Genomic DNA, 19,305 nt, shown 5'->3' with positions numbered 1-19,305 from the left:
TTTATGTGGTGCTGAGGAATTGAACCCAGCTCCTCATGCATGCAAGGCAAGCACTTTACCACTGAGCCACCTTCCCAGCCCTACAGTTCTCTTGTATAACTTATCTTGAATACTGGCATAGTTAGCATATTTGTCTCTCCCACTAGACCTAAGTTCCTTATGTGCAAAATGCAAATGGCAAAACCTATGGAATAAATGAGTAAATATACCTCCCTCCCTCCCTCCCTCCCTCCTTCCCTCCTTCCTTTCCTCCCTCCCTCCCTCCCCCCCCTCTCTTCCTCCCTCATCCCCCCTCCCCCTCATATACTGGGGTTTGAACTCTAGTCCTGAACTTACTCTCTGCCACTTAGGCCACATCTCCAACCATTTTAATTCTAGTTATTTTTAAGGTAAGGTCTCATATTTTTTCCAGGCTCCCCTGGACCATGATCCTCCCACTTGTGCCTTCCACATAGGTGGGACCATAAACTTAAGCCACCATGCCTGGCTTATTGCTTGAGATGGGGGAGGTCTTGCTAGCTTTTTGCCTGGGTTAGTCTTAAGCTGAGCTCCTGATATCCATTTCCTACGTAGCTGGGATTACAAGCATGAGCTAGGATGCCTGACCACTCTTTGGGGGCATTCCTTTTTACTTGGGGTCATATTGCTCTCTGGTCCCACCTTCCTCTCTAACCTAAGACCTCTGATTCTGCTTCTTCTATATCACATTTCTTACTAATTTAGTAAATATCTTTTGAGCCATGCTACTACATGCCATTTGCTGAACTAAGCCTGGTGAGAGGACACAAAGATAAATAAGATCAGATCAGGGCTCTTGAGGTACTTTCAGGGAAGGAAAACACACAGATAAATCATAGCACAACCCAGAAGTGCTGAGATATGTGGTGAGTGCAGAGAAAGAGGAAGGATCAAACAAGCCTCCTGATCCTGGAAAGCAGAACAGACCAGAAGCCTCTGGGTGTTTCTAAACCCCCCTGACCACTGCGCTGCCTCTCTGCCTGCCCTCCCCAGACCTATGAGCAGCGGAAGGTGGTGGAGTTCACGTGCCACACGGCCTTCTTTGTCAGCATTGTGGTGGTGCAGTGGGCTGACCTCATCATCTGCAAGACTCGCCGCAACTCAGTCTTCCAGCAGGGCATGAAGTAAGGACCCATTCAATGGCCCCCAACACTTTCCCATTCTCGCCCCCCTCCCACACCTCCCGGCCAACACACACACATACACAGAGGCCATTTCCCCCAGACCTTTTCCTCCTCACCTTCATCACATTGATAAATGTTTCTTTCCAGAAACAAGGTTCTAATTTTTGGGCTCCTGGAAGAGACATTCCTGGCGGCTTTTCTGTCCTATACCCCAGGCATGAGCGTGGCTCTGCGGATGTACCCAGTCAAGTGAGTAAGGGAAGGGACCCAGAGATGCAGCTCTCTGGGCACAGGCATGAGGAAAGCATGTGAAAGGAAGTGGAAGGAAGCCTGTGTTGGAACCAGCCTGTCACCAGCTAGGGGCTGCCTGGATAAATGGGCCTATACTCAGTGACATGGGGACAGAGTCATCTGTGCTCTAAGAAGTATCAAGAGATGGTGCCAATGATCACAAGACACTAAGGATGCAAATTTAGCAGACTTACCAGTGTTCAATCTAGTGAAATCTTTCTTATGATGACATGTGGTATTGCTTAGAGTTGAAATAGCCATAAAAATAGCTTAATCTATGCTTAGCTAGTTCTATCTATATAAATATGTTCTAATGGGTATATATGGGAATGAGCATGCTGAAATTCCTGCTGTCTAGTTCATTGTCTTGTTCAATTTTCAGGATTATGTGTGTGCAAACACATCAATCCCAGGGCTTGAACTCAGAGCCTAGCTTTCTTGCTTAGCTTTTTTGCCCAACTGGTGCTCTGCCACTTGAGCCACAGATCCCCTTCTGGTATTTTTTGTTGATTAATTGGAGATAAGAATCTCATGGACTTTCCTGCCCAGGCTGACTTCAAACCTTAATCCCCAAATCTCAGCCTACTGAGTAGCTAGGATTATAAGCAGAAGCCACAGGTGTCCAGCTCCTTTTAACATCAGTATATTTTTGAATGTTTTTATTTTAAAATGTACAGAGAATAAAGCAAAAATGTCTTTCTATGCTCACAAACAAGACACTACTTGCATATCAAGGCTTATATTTGTGGTGTGCATAGAGAAAGAACCCTGGCCTAGGCCTGGACTGTCCAATATGGTAGCACTACCCACATGTGACCACTGAGCTCTTGAAATATGGCTCTTGAAATATGGTTAGTGAGCTTAAGAAACTGAATTTTTTATGTTAATTCATTTAAAGTCAAAAACTGAAGCCACATTAAAATTTTGGCTCTTAAATACAACTTCAGGCAGCCACAGTGGAACATGCCAGTAAACCCAGCTACTTGGGAGGCTGAAGCAGAGAATTGGGAATCCAAAGCCAGCCTGGGCAATCAAGACAAACCTCTGATAGATGATAGGTAGGTAAGTAGGTAGATAGATGATAGATAGATAGATAGATAGATAGATAGATAGATAGATAGATAGATAGATGCTGTCCCTGAGCTTTTTCACTCAAAGCTAGCACTCTACTACTTTAAGCCACAGCACCACTTCCAGCTTTCTGGTGGTTAATTGGAGATAAGAGTTTCACAGGGCTGGGAAGGTGGCTCAGTGGTAGAGCGCTTGCCTTGCATGCATGAGGCCCTGGGTTCTATTCCTCAGCACCACATAAGCAAAAAGAAAAAAGCCGGAAGTGGCGCTGTGGCTCAAGTGGTAGAGCGCTCGCCTTGAGCTGAAGAGCTGAGGGACAGTGCCCAGGCCCGAGTTCAGGCCCCATGACTGGACCCAAAAAAAAATAAAAATAAATTAAAAAAAAAAAGTTTCACAGACTTTCCTGCCCAACTTGGCTTTGAACTGCTATACTCAGATCTTGCCTTGTAAGTAGCTAGGATTTCAGGAATGAGCCACTGGCACCCAGCTGATAGATAGAATTTTATTCTCTTGTTTGGAGTCTATTTCCCTTTAACTATAGAAAATGTAGTGTCTGGGTTGAGAGGTTTCATCAGTGTAAGATATCCAATGGATTTACAAGTCATAGAACAAAAATACGAATGTAAACTGTCTCCATTTTTTGTTTTTTTGGCAGTACTGAGATTTTGAACTCAGAGCTTTGTATTGCTAGAGTTTGCTTTACTTCTTGAGCCACACCTCCAGAAAAACATGAACTACTTTATGAATAATGTTTATATTGTATCCTTGTAATGCTTATTTTGTGCTTGGTTGGCAGCAGAGGTTGAGGCAGAAAGGTACAGATTTCAGGCTAGCCTGAGCACATACCTAGACGCCATCTCTCTCAACTAATGAATTCATTAAGTTTATATTGATTATATACATGTAGAAATGATATTTTGGCTGTATTGTGTCAAAATTCTTGAAACTAATTTCACTTCTTTTTAATGATTTTTAACGTGGCTATGAGAAAGCTTTTGGTTATACGTGTGTGGCTTGCATTGTATTTCTATAAAGTAGTGTTATTGGATCTGACCATCTCTTCTCTCAGTGACCCAAGAGAACTATGTTCCTAATTCAACCCCTCCCCAAGTCTGTCTTGTTGGTCTCTAGGTCTCTAATTATAGAAGAGGCTCAAGCAAGAAAAAAGTGTCCTATTTGTGTAATGTGGAGGAGTGCATGTATACGCACACATTGTGTGTGTGTGTGTGTGTGTGTGTGTGTGTGTGTGTGTGTGTGTGTGTGTGTGTGAGTCCCCTCCCCATGGCAGAATATCCCTACACTAGATGTCTAGGGGCTGAGAGAGCCTCATCCCGCTCTGCTGATCCTATTCATAGATGCAAGGCCTAGAGTATGCAGAAAACATGAGGCTCTTCCAGGGCAACTCTACAAAAGTCAGTAGACAATCATTATAAACACTGCACATAACTCTAAAGATAACATCACATTATCATGACTTTTTATGTCTGTCTTATGCTTCATCTCCCAGGCTCTGAACCCCTTTAAAGGAATGATCAACTGTATCTTATTCACCTTCCTGTCTCCCAACACCCAGCAAGTCTGAGGAACACACAAAAGAAAGATTTAGTTCATATCCACTGTTTGCTATACCTACCTGGCCCCTGTAAGCTTCAGCCACACTGACCAACTCTTGTTCTCTACAGGTTAAACTGGTGGCTTTGTGCTGTGCCCTACAGCATTATTATCTTCCTCTATGATGAAACCAGAAGATTAATCATCCGTCTACAGCCTGGTGGTAAGGCTGCCCTGGTCCTCCTCTGACCGAATGGCCAGCAGCCCCCAAACAACCCATTCACCTAGTTCCTCCAGACTCACATCCTCACTTTACTATACCTCTGCCTAGGCCTCTTCTTCTTCACTGGGCCATCCTGTCCCTTCCAATGCTCTATGTGGCCTCCTCCTTCTCCTTACCTACCCTTTGCTGAGCTCCCCTTGAAAGTTCTCTTTCCCAGTTCACACTGGTCTCTTCTTCTCCACAGGCTGGCTAGAGAAGGAGACATACTACTAAACTCAGCAGAAGACACACTCCACATGACATGAGGGGTCATGAAAGCCAGGACTATGACAACAACAACATCTAAGCTGGGACAGAGACACTAGACCAACTTGGATGTGAGAGACAGGCAATTCTAGAGCTGGACTGAAGGCATCATGGGTAGGAGATGGGATGGGTTGAGGGGAAGATCAGCCTGCATCAGGTTGGAGTTCATCAAGGAAGGGCATGGTCCAAAGGAATCCAGCAGCCAGTCTAGATGGTAAATGTTTGGAACAGCCTCACCTAGCTGGATGTGTCACGTCTGATTTAGGGGGAATGATTACTGCAAAGTTCCTTCTCTACATCTTCTCGTCTCAAGGGAAACCCTGAGAAGAGAAAAAGCTGGGAGGAGATTAGAAGCAGCCATCCTTGTCCCTTGAGAGTATCTCAAATCACACCTAGTTGTCCCGGAGAGCAAATGACAAATGATTGCCCCCCAAAAGTCTAGCTCAGATCATATACTGATGGCCACAGCACTATACCCAGGAATGGAGGGGCTGACTCATCTAGACCCCACCTCACTAACTCATTTCTGCTTGGTGAGCCCTCCATGTTGTCTGGCTGTTTAGTCAGTTTAGATGATAGGCTGTGAGTTGTGTCACTGATGAAGAACCTGAGATTCAAAGAGGTTCCATGACTTGGGGACAGTTACACAGGGGGACGTCCCAACTCAGAGGCAGATCGCTGTCCCCTTGCTCTCCAACACTGTCGTCAGGGTGTCTCACCCTCATCCCTCAGCCTGTCTTCTAGGGTTTAGCCTTGAAATGGAGTCTGAACACATGCTAGACGTACACTCTGGGCTCCAGGGCCCACTGCTGGTCTGGTCTCTGATGAGTGAGAAAGCCCAGAGAGGAGCTTCTCTCCTGCCCACCCTCCTCTCCAAGGTCTCTCCCCAAGCCCCTCTGTACACCCTCCCTCCCCCCCCCCCCATTCACTTCCACTTGGTGAGTCCCTCCACTCTGCATTGTGATTCAGTTCATTCTCAGGCATCTTTCAGAGTAGAGAGTTGAGTCCGTCCAAAAGACTACTAAAAGAGAAATGCTAAGGAATACTACAAGGAGATCGTTAGCTGTTGCCAGAAACAAAACACTTGTATTAAGTGACTGTACACCATGACTGGCACTGGGCCAAGAGCTATATTCATAGAACCAATTCACACCAATGTATTCCCACCTCTCCAGTCCTTTTGTAGAAGAGGAAATCAATGTCTATCTGATTGTTGAGTCTGTGCCCTTAGTTTACAGATCAGTCTTAAAGTAAGGGCTAGTCCAAGACACATATAAAGAACAAATAGAAAAAGAAAATAGGATAGTGGTAGAGAAAGGGCCTTGGAAGGGTCTAGAGAATGAGTGGCATGGGCTGGCAGAGGAGCCTATTCCACTGTCTAGTATAGCCAGCTCTCTCCCCTCACTCAGGCTCCTCAGAGGTCTCTCTCCTTCCCATTCTCCTCCCTCTCCCAACACAAGGTCTCCTGGGGACAGGACTGTAGCAGTGTGGGGTCCTCCCTGGCTGCTGACTTGGCTGAACTAGACCCTAGAAGATGGAGGGAGGGGCCAAGTAGGTGTGTGAGTGAGGTGGGGAGGGGAAGAGGAGGGGCCAGCTCCTCAGGTTTCAGTACAGGGAGCTATGGATGTCTGGTGGGTTAAAAATACAGACGGCCCCAACTCAGGGTCATTTGATACCAGTGGCTGAGGCAGTGTTAAGTCCAAGAGCCTAGAGAGAAGAGGACTGAGTAGAAAGAAGAGAGCAGAACATCAGAGTGAGAAGGGTAAGATAGGGAGGAGGGCTGGGGATCGGAAAGGATAAGGGTGGAAGAGGAGACAGAATGCCACGGCCAGAGACAAGATCCCTGCAGAAGAGGATGGAGAGATGGAGGTGGCCATGGTTATTATGGAGTCCCGTCTCACATTCTCAGAGGAACAAAAGGTCTGATTTGTGGAGGAACCGGTCTAATGCTCCAATATCTGTCCTAATGGTTCCCCTTTCCCCAGAATGCTATAAAAATGAAGAATCGGCAAATGATCATCTGGGCCATCAGCCTTGGAGCAGGCCCACCCATCACTCCCAGCCACCTTGGCTCTGGCAGTGGGCTTTGGCAGGGCAGCCATTCTGCTGGAAGAGCAAGAGGCAGGATTCTGAGGTCTCTTCAGCAACAACATGCCATGCTTGGGCTTGCTTGCCCTGGCCTCTCCTGATACTATGACAGCTGTCCCTCTTGGACCCATTCCTGCCCTGCTCTTGAGATTTTCTGTGGCTCTTCTTACTTAGCTGTATGAGGTCTGCCCTCATTGGAGCATGGAAAAGTTATCCAAGTAGGATTCCATGTCCCTGACTGGATGTAAAACAAACATTATCCATTCAGAACGAGAGATACCCTAGGGTAGAGGGGTAGGGTTGTCTGACTTTGATCTAGAGTCTCCCTGTACAGTTTACCTAGGAACAGTAAGGCATTGGTGAGCCATGAAATAGGTCCTTTCTGGGTACCATACCTCAGCTTACTCACTGGAATCCAGAAGTTACAGGCCTTAATCTTCACCCCCACACAACAGCTCCATGTCACATCTGTGTATAGAATTAATCAACATCCTCAAGTAGAGCACAGGGCCCAGCACATCAAGTTTCCCATGTGTTATTGTCCCTTCCCCCAGTGTTTATTCCTTTGTCTTGTTTATACTTCGTCTTGACAAAGGCAGAGGAGTAAATAGTAGCTATTAGCTGTCTTTGGAATCATGCAACCTGGGGAATCCTCCCTTCCCACGGTGCCCTAGAAAATGACATCCCATAGGACCAGAGTAGAGAATGGAGCATATGCCGGAGTTTGTAGGCCCGCAGCATTTCCCTTCTCATGGTGGGTCTGGTGGGCAGAGAAACCCCCACATCCACATCCCTGCAGGGTGGGATCCGAGCCAGCTCTGTCCTTCGCCTGCATTCCTCAGTTAGGACTGTGGAGTGAAGTAAAGGAAACTGGCTGGAGCTGGGCCAGGTCTCTGGTCTTGGACTCAGTTCCATCTTTTATTCAGGAATGATCTCATCCTTGGTTCTGGTTCTTTAAAGGGAACTGCAGGGGGATTCTTTCCTGTAGCCTGGACTGCACTTCAACTGCCGCCCCCCCTCACCCCTTGCTTTTCCATAGAATCAAGGAAATAGGCTCCAACTATAGAAGATTCCCAGATGTTTAGGGTACAGAGGCAATTCCACATTTGTCCCCCTTTTGTCCTATATTATTAACTTAGGACCAGAATACTGCCTCCTATGCACCTGCATTTCCTTCTCTCAAACTATCTTCCATCTACCCCCAGTGATCCCTTCTACTCCCGCCCCTCCCCCAGCCCAGCTTTACTTACCTCGGTCTCATCTTGTCTTATTTTTAGATCCAGCTTCTCTCTCTCTCTCTCTCCCTCTCTCTCTCTCCCCCCCCCCTCTCTTTTCCTTTCTTAATATGGTGATGAGCTCTTGGGCCTGCGTGGGGGACAGGAGCTGAGGAACCTTGGTCTTAGGGGAGGGGGAGGGAAGGAGTATCTGGGAGCCTGGGGAAGAGGAGTAAGAGGGAGGCGAATTCCAGCACTCACGGAGCTGTCCTGGCCTCAGAAGGTTATCTGTCTCTCCTGCCAACCACAGAGACATATTTAGACAGGACCAGGTGGAGACTGAGGGGTGCCAATTTCAGGGGGCAGCTCCAGTTCCCTCCCCGCCCCTTGCTCCTATTCCTCCTCCTGACCCTTTTCTCTTGGCCCTGTCAGGCAGTTTCTCCAGGACCCAGCAGTGTCCTCTGTCCATTTCTCTGGGCCACTCCCCACCCCACCCCCCACCTAGAGCCCCTAATTCAGGATTTGGTACCTAAGGACCCATCCCTACCCCAGCTAATCTTCTCTGGACCAGGAGAGCGGACCCAGATCCTACTACCTCCATGAGCCCTACAGCCAGGATGGGGGCCAGAGCAATGCCCAGGCTGAGATTGGCACTGCTGTTACTGCTGGTGCTAGGGGCGCCCAAGTCAGGGGTCCAGGGGGAGGAAGGTCTGGACTTCCCTGAGTATGACGGCGTGGACCGAGTGATCAATGTCAATGCAAAGAACTACAAGAACGTGTTCAAGAAGTATGAGGTGCTGGCCCTCCTCTACCACGAACCCCCTGAGGATGACAAAGCCTCACAGAGACAATTTGAGATGGAAGAGCTAATCCTGGAGGTGAGTAGTGGGGGGTGGTGTGGCACAGGCCTAGAGAGCTCACCTGAGTCACACAGCCCCACGTGGCGCGCTCACGGTGGGATCTGGGGTGGAGAGGAGCATGGTCGGACCTCTCTCTTGACCAACAGAATGTAATTGGCCTGTGGTCTTTGCCAGATGAGAAACAGACACAGGGACCCAAAATCCTATCACAGAAAACTTTAGGGGGCGGGTGCTATTGGGGGGGGAGGTCCCTGCCATGTTGTAGGAGGCAATGGTACAGGGTTTGGCAAGGAAGAGGATGAGAGACAGCAATGGAGGCACTTGGGAAGCAAAGGGAAAACTCAGGGCAGGCCTGTGCATTGCTCTTCCTCACCCCACCAGATACTCCCCTAGCCAGGCATGCCCCTCTCCACACCCTTAGGCTACACCCCAAAGAGCTCCAAGCTGATCATAAGTCCCATGGCTTCTTGACGGCTGTATGTTTACAAGTCTTCTAGAAACCACCATACCTCCCACTGGCCTACCACCTCTTTCTCTTTTCCTTTCCCTGCCCCAGGTCCCCCCATCTGTCCCCACTGGATCAAGCCAATGTCCTAATTGGAAAATTCTTATAAAGGAGATTTCACAATGCTTCCTCCTTCCACTCCTCACCCTTTATCTGCCTAAGCAGAGAGGTTATTATAAAAAGAGAAAGAAGAAGAAAAGCTTAGAGTTGGAAGATATGGTCACATATCATGTAGGAGCTGGGGCATGTTTGAGTTTCCTCTTCTGAATTTCTCCCGCCCCTTCTCTGCTTGGTGGTACAGAAAGGCCCCAGCTTGTCCAGAGCTTGGTGCATTTGGCGATAAGCTATCAAGACCAAAGGTGCTCAGCTCTGTGTATCCCCACTGAGTGCTGGAACAGCCATCTGATTAATGAGCCATGTATTTTTATCCTGACTGCTTGGTAGCCTCAACCATTCACCTGCTACCACCTCCCTTTCCATCCACGGAAGAATCCCGGCACCTGAGTATTGGGTGGGGTAATTCCCACAGCACAGGGAACCAGCTGAGTGCTGCCCTGGGAAGCTTGGGGGGTCAGGGACCTTCCACATGATAGTGAAGCCTCAGCACTGGCTGAAGTATGTGTGATAGGGCTATGGGAACTGGACAGAGTGCCACTGGAGAGCCAGAGCAGGCTAGGTTCAGCTACCTGCATCTCTCTCTCTCTCTTCCCCCTCTCTCCTCTCTCTCCGCTCCCAAAGGTGATAATGATTATCTCTATTTCCCACTCTCTGACCTTCCCCATTTCTCAGCAGTATGGCCAAACTCTTCTCTACTACCACCCTCCAAAACTTGTGTTGGAGTCACTGGAAGGCTCCAGAGATTTTTAACATCACCCCCACACTCATCTGGGCCTTTGATCAGGATGAAGGCAAGGCCCACCCCTTCAGGAGGAAAGGGACCTTCAGTGCCTCTGAACCCAGACTACTTAGTACCCTCAGGAGCTAGGAAGTATTCAGTCTGGTGCCCCGAAACTGATCATGAGCACAGTTGCAAATGAGCATTACTCATGAACTTCAAACAAAAGCCAAGCCAAGGACTAGGACTATGGCTCAAGGGGTAACCTGCCTAGTTCAAATCCCTAGATTCTAAAACAAGTAAAAAGTTGAGCCAAAGACAGAAAGCATAGAGTTGTGTAGAGCAACCCGGGCCCTCCTGCACCTCAGATGACCCAACATGAAAGCATGAGATTGGGGAGGGGGGTTAATAAGAATTGCAAAGGCTAATTTTAACTCTAATCCTACTTCCAGTTAGCAGCCCAAGTCCTAGAAGACAAGGGTGTTGGTTTTGGGCTGGTGGACTCTGAGAAGGATGCAGCTGTGGCCAAGAAACTAGGTAAGGAAGGGGGGAGAAAGTTTCAGGAAGGGGAAGGGAATGCAGGTCTGAAGAGGCTTCTGTGGAGGCCCTGGGCTTGGGAGCTCTTCCACTGAAAGGAGGAATTGAAAATACTGAGATTGAGAAGATAATGGCTGCAGAACCTTATAAAGACTCAAGCTCAGATCCTAGTATGAGGTAGGGGATAGTCTTTTTCCTTGCTTAGAAATGGCTTGGAAGGAAGGGAGAAGACAGGCTGGGCTGGAGAGCAGGCTTCCAACTCCTCCTCCAAACCCTCCCCCTCCACAGCTTTAGCTGGTTGTTTCTGCATGCAGCCACCAGGAGGCAGCACTGGCTCAAAGCCAGACTCCGGATGTGGATGGGGGAGGGGAGGGGATGGTTAAATGAAGTCATCTGGTCAGCAATCACCAGTTGAAGGGCAGGACAGAGAATTCCAGCTACTGGAATCTCCAGGGAAGATAGCAGGAATATTTATCTCTAGTTACGGCTGGCAGGGAAAGGAAGCAATATTGCTAGAATCTGTGTATTTCTATGTCTTCCCTACACCCTACCTGATCCTCGCACTTCACTTTTCCCTAGAACTCTCTAAAACAAGGTTAGCCTCCTGGGCTAAATGCAGGGACATGCACATCCAGGGTGTAGCAGTTCAGGATGGTGGAGGTGGGTAGGTTAGGGCGAGTCCAGTGGGATTATCCGGTGAGCTGGAACCCAGGATTTGGACTTCTGACTCTGGAAGTTTGGAACTGTGGCTCACCTTTCACCCTCGGCCCAGGTCTAACTGAAGAGGACAGCGTTTATGTGTTCAAGGGAGATGAAGTCATTGAATATGATGGAGAATTTTCTGCAGACACCCTGGTGGAATTTCTGCTTGATGTGAGGATTCTACCTTGTTTTTATATTCTGCTTCCTCTTTTTTACTACTACTAACCCCAACCCTATCACCTTCTCCATATACACACATGCATATACACTACACATACCTAACATACAACACATGCACCGTACATACTGGACACACCATGCTTGTACTACATATGATAAAGAGCATGTCCATAACACATATAACATACATGTAGCACATGTCACACAATACAATGCAATACAATGTAATATGCATATCATGCAATCACACATCAGACACAATATATACAACACACTCTCCACACATAAAACAACCACATAAACATGCCTATAACATAAAAAACACCACTTTATATGCACAGAGCACACATATACCTACCATAAATGATCCAACACCATACTTATATCATATATCATGTGTACATGCAATACTTGAAGTATATAACATATCACAGCACATGTATATCACATGACCACACACGCATATCACATGCAATATATCATATAAGTACATCAAACATACCCAACATGCTTTGATCACACACACATGCCACCCATCACCTACCATATATATGCCACAACAAAACTACATGCTTTATACAATACATAGCACACACAATGTATTACATGCATCATAATCACCACACAACATGTATTATGTACTTATGCTCAACATACCAGATATAAAACATACAATGCACACATCCTACAAACTATACAACACATACACACACACACAACATACTATTATGTAGCCCCTTCTCCCTAGAGATCCCACTCCAAGTTCTGCCAGTAAGGACGTAAACATTCTTCTTCAATGTCTCTTCTTCCAGGTCCTAGAGGACCCTGTGGAATTGATTGAGGGTGAACGAGAGCTGCAGGCATTTGAGAATATTGAAGATGAGATCAAACTTATTGGCTACTTCAAGAGCAAAGACTCAGAGCGTGGGTAACCTTCAACCTCTACTCTTCCCTTCCCTGAACCCCCATCTCACCTGCCTTGCCTCCTTACTCCAGCAGCATCTATTCCTCACTCCTTGCCCTTCTCCGTCTTTTTTTTTTTTTTGTCGGTCATGGGGCTTGAACTCTGGGCCTGGGTGCTGTCCCTCAGCTCTTCAGCTCAAGGCGAGCGCTCTACCACTTGAGCCACAGCACCATTTCCAGTTTTCTGGTGGTTAACTGGAGATAAGAGTCTCACTTTCTTGCCTGGGCTGGCTTCAAACCACAGTCCTCAGATCTCAGCCTCCTGAGTAGCTAGGATTATGAGCATGAGCCACCAGTGCCCAGCTCCCCTCTTCCTCTTGAATAATCAGCTCCAACGTGTGTTCTAACCACCCTGCACTCTGGAGGAGGGGGTTTCCACATACAAGCATTTCCACCATTCCACCTCCCCCCAATATAGCCCTGCTGTATTTTACCTCTCTCAAAGGACTAGATGGGGTGGGTGGGTCTCCCAGCATCAACTTTACATACCAAAGACCTGGGCCAAAGCAAGGGGATGGATGGCTGGTAGACCTTGATTCTCCAGAGACTGACTGTACTTTCCTTCCTCAGATTACAAAGCCTATGAGGATGCAGCTGAAGAATTCCATCCCTACATCCCCTTCTTTGCCACCTTCGACAGCAAGGTGCTCCTTCACGTGGGCATGTTGGGTCTTCCTTTACCCCTAAGTTGCCCTCCAGCTTCCTCAGCCAGAATGGATGGGAACCTGGTCTTATCTCATATGCTGGCACTCTCCACCCCAAACTCAGCCCTCTGCCCCATAGATTTAGAATATTTAACCCACTTTCAATGAAATTTTAAATGAAATTCAGAGAAGACACTCATCCATTGACAAAGTGGCAGTGACAAAGACCCAGCTTCTTTGATTCCCTTTCTAATATGTGTTCCTTCACAATACTGCTTCTCACTATGACCCTGCACCTCCCACTCCTCTTCTTTTCATCCCCTTCCCCAAAGGTGGCAAAGAAATTGACCTTGAAGATGAATGAGATTGATTTCTATGAGGCCTTCATGGATGAGCCTGTGACCATCCCAGACAAACCCAACAGCGAAGAGGAAATTGTCAACTTTGTGGAAGAGCACAGGAGGTGGGAATGGGGTTAAGTCTGTGAGATAGACCGGGAAACCTCAGCTAAGCAGGAAGCTGGTCTCTACTGGAGGTGAATGCTCTTCAGGCATAGAAGTTTTGCATGCATACACACACACACACACACACACACACACACACACACACACACACACACACACACACACACGAACTTAGCTCTATGACCTACACAGAGAAGGTCTTGTGCAACTGTAGATAATTCCTTGCAATGCTGATTGTGACCTCAATAATCTCTGTCAACAAATGATCAGTGAGTGTTTGTGGTCTGACCAGGAGTTGTAAGGTACCTTCTACCTCCATTGTTGTATTTAATCCTGTTTAACAATCACAGTGAAAGAGCTTCCACTGAGATTAAGCACCAGAGCTGAGTTTTTAACCCTGAACTGCCCTGTGCTCTTTCTCATACATTATACCAATATCTTTCAACAGAAGTGAAGAAAAGAGCAGGCAGGGAAAGGGTTCTGTCCCTTCAGTGGAGATTTGGCAATGTCTGCAGACATTTTTGGTTATGGGTAGTGCTGTTAGTATTTAGTGGCTAGAGGTCAGAGATACCACTAAATACCATATAGTGCACAGGCATCTCTCCACAACAGAGAATTATCCAGACCCAAATGTCAGTAGTCCTGAGGTAGGAAAACCTTGCCCTATACTCATACGTAATTCTCTTTCCTTCACGTACTACACAACTGGAAACTCCCACTCATCAGCATAAATACTACTTACTCTCTCCCAGGAGATTATGGTCCCCTTCACAGGGAAGGAACATGTTTGCCTGCTGCAATGTCTACTCAGCACCTAACTCATGGCTTAGCACCTACCAGACCTTCCATTTATTTATTTGTTATTCTTTTTATAGTGCTAGGGATTGAATTCAGTGCCTTACGCAGGTGAGACAAGCATTCTATCACTGAACTACATCCCCAGCCCAAGTCCTCAATTCTATTAAACAAATGAGTGGATAAAGAAGCCAATGAATAAGTAATTTGATTACCACCAGTTCTTACCTTTCTCCAGAAGGTCTCTTTCTTCAGCCCCCTTGCAGCCCCCTTCCCCCTGCTTTCAAACCATGTAATGATCTGGGCCTGGTGCCCAGAGCTTAGGCTTTGCCAGATGGCTTTGTTCAGGGCTACAAGCTGTCTATGGCCTGAGTCTGACCCAGAGGCAGCCTGTGCTACAGGGACCCTCTGTTATAGGGAGGTATCCTTCTCATTCACCGAGTAAGGGACCCTCTGTCTCTTCTAGGTCAACCCTGAGGAAACTGAAGCCTGAGAGTATGTATGAGACCTGGGTAAGTGCTCCTGGCCAGGATCAGGCTCTCAGGGAACAGAACGGCTAAAGCCCTAGAAACAGCCTTCCCAGCTGCCCTTCATACCTACCTGTAGAAAGAGAAGTGCAAGGTAGGGGAAAGAGCAGTGAAGAGGAAAGTGTTGGGTTTTTTTTTTTTCCCTGTTGTTGTTGTTCTGAAAACTTTCAGGAATCAGGAGATAGGCACAGGTAGATGGAGGGGAAAGGGCCAAGCCCCAAGCTCGGGGGTAAAGGAATGCACAGAGGAGGCATAGGGTTCTGAAGTTCAAAGGGACAGTGTCACTAGGCAAAGGGCCATCATCAGAAGAATATACCTGGTCCCAAAGCTGGCTTTTCACACAATTCAGGGTCAAGGAACATCTAGAGCTTGCCTGGGTTCTCTAGCCTCGGGGAGTACAGGAGTCATCACCCAGCTTTTCCTCTCACCACCCCCTATCCCAACAGGAGGATGATCTGGATGGAATCCACATTGTGGCCTTTGCAGAGGAAGCTGATCCTGGTAAGAGAATGATACTGGATTGGCCTGCAGGAAGGCCAGGGGGTGGGATGGGTGTTGATTGGAGCGTAGGCCTCACATGGGAAGCATTCCCCAGGCCTTTGCAAGCAGCCTGGAGCTAGACACGTGGAGCTGTAGGAGGCTAGGAATGATACCTGAACTCCCAGTTCCTGTGTCCCTTTCCTGCCATCTCATACTTCTCATTTCGGTTCCTTCCAAGATGGTTATGAGTTCTTAGAGACTCTCAAGTCTGTGGCCCAAGATAACACTGAAAACCCTGATCTGAGCATCATCTGGATTGACCCTGATGACTTCCCCCTGGTAAGAGGCCTGCTCAGGCACTACTACCCTGACTCAGAGCCTTAGACTATGGCACCTTTTGATCAAGGGCTTTGTTTCAGTCATGCTCTCCATCTCTGAGCTGGGGAGTATGCCTGTTGCATACTCAAGGGTACTGTGAGCATGGAAGGGAATGAAGATGGGAAATGAGTCACTGGAACCTAACACACATCTGTCAGAGCAGAGGTTGGGCAGGTAGTCTGAGTGCCAGGGCTGGATCCTAGAGAGAAATAGCACTCTGCTGAGCAGTTGGGCGCAATAACCCTGCACACGAGTATAAACACTCATTCATAGGTTCAAGGTAGATTCCATGTCTCAGGATGATTTCTATCTCAGGTGAATAAGCCAACAAAAATGAGAGGAATGTTGGTGATTACCTCATGTGAGAGATACAGAAACTGAGGGCCAAAGAGAATGATTTGCCCAAAGTCACAAGGTCAATGCAATAGTGGATTCAAAAACACAATAGGGAGTTTTTTAAATCTACTTTTCCTAGAAAGGAGGAGCTTTTGGTACATTTCCTCTGGGATTCCCACTCTTTTACAGACCAGTGCTACCCAGGGCCTTCTGGCTTTACTGTTCCCCCATCCATTGCTAGTTCATGCTATCTGCTCTATAGCTGGGCTTACCCTCACCCCAGTAGACTTGGGTATTTCTAAACTCCATTAAGCTGCCATATTTGGATCTCTTTACAGCTGGTTCCATACTGGGAGAAGACATTTGACATCGACTTGTCAGCCCCACAAATAGGAGTCGTCAATGTTACTGATGTGAGTTTCCTTCCTTCATCCTGGGTTGACCATTACTTTACTTTTTTCTCCATCTCTCCTCCCCTCTACTAAGTAGGAATTGAGTGCTTTCCAGAAAACAAAAACAAAACCAAGCAGACATGCTCAGTCTAGTGGCTAGACTAATTAGCCTGGGGGAGGGGCAATGCATAATGTGAACATGCCTCCATCATTCATTATAATCCTCTATGGAGTCTTCATTGAAATTGTCTCTTCCATGGTATTCTTGGAGCTCACCTGGCATTGGGAGTATGACAACATTATCTATTCTGTCTATCTCCTCCAGTAGACTTTTGAGAATTTTTTTTCTTTTGGTACTGGCATTTGAAATCAGGATCTTGTGCTTGCCAGGTAGATAGATTTACAGCGTAGTCATAACTCCCTCTTGACTGACCAATTCAAGGATGGAAATCTTATGCACACATAGTAGGTGCATCAAATCTGTGGTTTAGTTAAACTGAGTAGTCCACAGTCTTTGCATTCATAAAAGTCTAAGACTAAGGGATAGGTAAGTATTCCATTAACTACAAGGCAGATTTGATAAACTGCATAATAAGATACAAATAAAATTCTGAAAAGACATAGAAATCAGTGATTTCTGCTTGAGAGAATCAGAGAATCATTTAAGAGAAAGTGGCATTAAAATGGAGTTTGACAATGGATAAGTATTTTAATGAGTGAAGTTAAGGGAAGTAATTTCCAAATTGAGGAAAAAGCAGGATGGAAACATCAAAAGCCCAAAAATGAGTATCATGTTTGGCAATAGGCAAGTAGCATTTTCTGTGATTTCATAGCTTAGAAATCACTGAAGCTGATACTGGAAAACCAGTGACATTATTCTATTGGCCATGAAGAGCCACAGTGGTTTTTGTTTTGTTTTGTTTTGTTTTTTTCAGTCGTGGGGCTTGAACTCTGGGCTTGGGTGCTATCCCTGCACTCTTTAACTCAAGGCAAGCACTCTACCACTTGAGTCACAGCGCCACTTCTGATTTTCTAGTGGTTAATTGGAGATAAGAGTCTCATGGACTTTCCTGCCCGGGCTGGCTTTTTGAACCATGATCCTCAGATCTCAGTCTCCTGAGTAGCTAAGATTACAGGCGTGAGCCACCAGTGCCCGGCTCCACCAGTGGTTTTGCACTAAGGACATAATGGAGACCTCAGTTTTTGGAAGCTTTTTATGGCAAAAGTGCAAGAAAAAGATGGAAGGAACACCTTTGGCCAATCCAACTTTCCACTTTCATATATTACTGTTCTAAGCTAGATTATCACCTAAGCGCTTTCTATGGCCACTCACTGAAAGATGAAAGGAGGGAGACAGAGTGGGAAGACAGTCTAAAGACCTGCACTGAACTTAGCTTCCATCTCCTGCCTGTGCCATCTCCTAGGCGGATAGCATATGGATGGAGATGGACGATGAAGAGGACCTACCTTCTGCTGAGGAGCTGGAGGACTGGCTGGAGGATGTGCTGGAGGGTGAGATCAACACAGAGGATGATGATGATGATGATGATGATGACGACGACAATGATGATGATGATGATGATGACGACTAGTTGCTCTGACAACTATTTCCCAGCCCCACCTGCTCTCTTTCTATATCTCCTACCTTCTTTGTGCTCTTCCAGGGACACTAGGTCATTCTCTGCCATAAGGCCAGTTGGTCTGTATTTTGGGTGCTGATATCCTGGTTCCCCTCAACTGATGAGGAAAGGAGCTATTTCTTTTTAGATACCAGCTCAACTCTCTCATCTGACTTCTGTTTCTTATTCCCTAACTTACTTGTATCTATTTTTTCTCTCATCGCTCCTCACATTCTTTCATCTTTCCTCTTGCCATTATCTAGGGGTCCCATCTCTCTTGTTCCTTCCATCGAGGCTTACAGTCTCTCCTCATTCTCTCAAATCCTGCATCCTTCTGTCTTGTCTCTGGCCAGGAGGAAGGGAGGTACTGTGGGGCTGTATCTCAGCCATCTCTTGTTAATGTATTTGGGTCAAATGCAAGGCCTCAATAAAGAGATCTGGGACAGAATGAGCAAGTGTCTGTTGATGAATTCTCACCCTTGTGGCAGGGGGAGGTGGTCACAGGATGGGAGATTTAAGTGTGGATGCCTTGTTAGGAATGAGCTAGGGGACTGTGTGTGTGATAGGAGGGGGGGGGGGGGGGGGGGAAGGGTTCTCTCCAGAAAAGCCTGGATTATTTATCAGCTTCAAGTCAACAAGCCTTTTCTGAACACATGGTGTTTGTCCAGTGCTGCTGTTGGGCTCAGGGAGAACAGAGAGTGCCAGGCCTGTCCCTACTCTTGAGCTGATTAGTTTCACTGAGAAGTTAAGATAAGCACAACTAAACAATTGAAGAAAAATACAAAGCAATATGTAATTAAGTGATTATGTGCTACTGGATTATACCCTCCCTACAAGCTCTTCTTTGGCTATCACAAAGAATCTCAATGATTCTTTACAGTGATGCATTCCCAGATGTTGTCCTTCCTAGAGTCCCCTCCTCTAGGTTCCCATTGCCTCTTCTATGTAGACCTCCATTCTAATACTCAACACATTCTGTTATAGTTCTTCAGTTATATGTGTGCATTCCCCACTCAACAACACCTTAAGGACAGGAACCCAAGTGTTCTCTTCATTTCTACAAGGCTAGGCACCTAAAAAGTTGTCATTAATGTTTGCTAAAAGAAGGAACAAATGAAATCTAGAAATGGACTCAGAAGAGAAGGATCGGAGTGGGCTTGATGACTTTGCAATGGAAGTAGGCCTTTACTAAACCTTCAGTT

General features: G+C 46.7%; 2 protein-coding genes across 2 annotated transcripts in view; both read left to right on the top strand.

Moving 5' to 3' along the window:
* Positions 1 to 4,803, top strand: part of Atp1a4 (ATPase Na+/K+ transporting subunit alpha 4) — a 39,557-nt gene extending 34,754 nt beyond the window's left edge. The window contains exons 19-22 of the mRNA XM_042681459.1: positions 1,012 to 1,142; positions 1,290 to 1,391; positions 4,187 to 4,278; positions 4,523 to 4,803. Of these exons, the coding sequence (XP_042537393.1) occupies positions 1,012 to 1,142; positions 1,290 to 1,391; positions 4,187 to 4,278; positions 4,523 to 4,551 (354 nt within the window). The 3' untranslated portion in view covers positions 4,552 to 4,803. The remainder of the gene's footprint in view (positions 1 to 1,011; positions 1,143 to 1,289; positions 1,392 to 4,186; positions 4,279 to 4,522) is intronic.
* Positions 4,804 to 8,163: 3,360 nt separating this feature from the next.
* On the top strand, positions 8,164 to 18,539 carry Casq1 (calsequestrin 1). Its single transcript, XM_042681933.1, has 11 exons — positions 8,164 to 8,764; positions 10,539 to 10,623; positions 11,396 to 11,496; positions 12,318 to 12,429; positions 13,039 to 13,112; positions 13,445 to 13,575; positions 14,838 to 14,883; positions 15,345 to 15,399; positions 15,617 to 15,717; positions 16,431 to 16,505; positions 17,909 to 18,539. The coding sequence occupies exons 1-11, from the start codon at positions 8,486 to 8,488 to the stop codon at positions 18,074 to 18,076; spliced, it is 1,227 nt and encodes a 408-aa protein (XP_042537867.1). The 5' UTR covers positions 8,164 to 8,485; the 3' UTR covers positions 18,077 to 18,539.
* The last annotated feature ends 766 nt before the right edge of the window (positions 18,540 to 19,305 follow it).

Source organism: Dipodomys spectabilis, unplaced genomic scaffold (genome assembly GCF_019054845.1).
Source record: "Dipodomys spectabilis isolate Male_0828 unplaced genomic scaffold, ASM1905484v1 ptg000069l, whole genome shotgun sequence".
Classification (NCBI taxonomy): Eukaryota; Metazoa; Chordata; class Mammalia; order Rodentia; family Heteromyidae; genus Dipodomys; species Dipodomys spectabilis.
The sequence above is the reverse complement of the archived record's forward strand: the minus strand, read 5'-3'. Positions and strand labels throughout refer to the sequence as shown.

Excerpts from the sequence above, each read along its gene's own strand:
- Casq1 (XM_042681933.1), top strand. The coding sequence starts at position 8,486 with ATGAGCCCTACAGCCAGGATGGGGGCCAGAGCAATGCCCAGGCTGAGA. Across the intron at positions 8,765-10,538 it reads TGGAAGAGCTAATCCTGGAG|TTAGCAGCCCAAGTCCTAGA; the intron begins GTGAGTAGTGGG and ends TCCTACTTCCAG. Across the intron at positions 15,718-16,430 it reads ACCCTGATGACTTCCCCCTG|CTGGTTCCATACTGGGAGAA; the intron begins GTAAGAGGCCTG and ends ATCTCTTTACAG.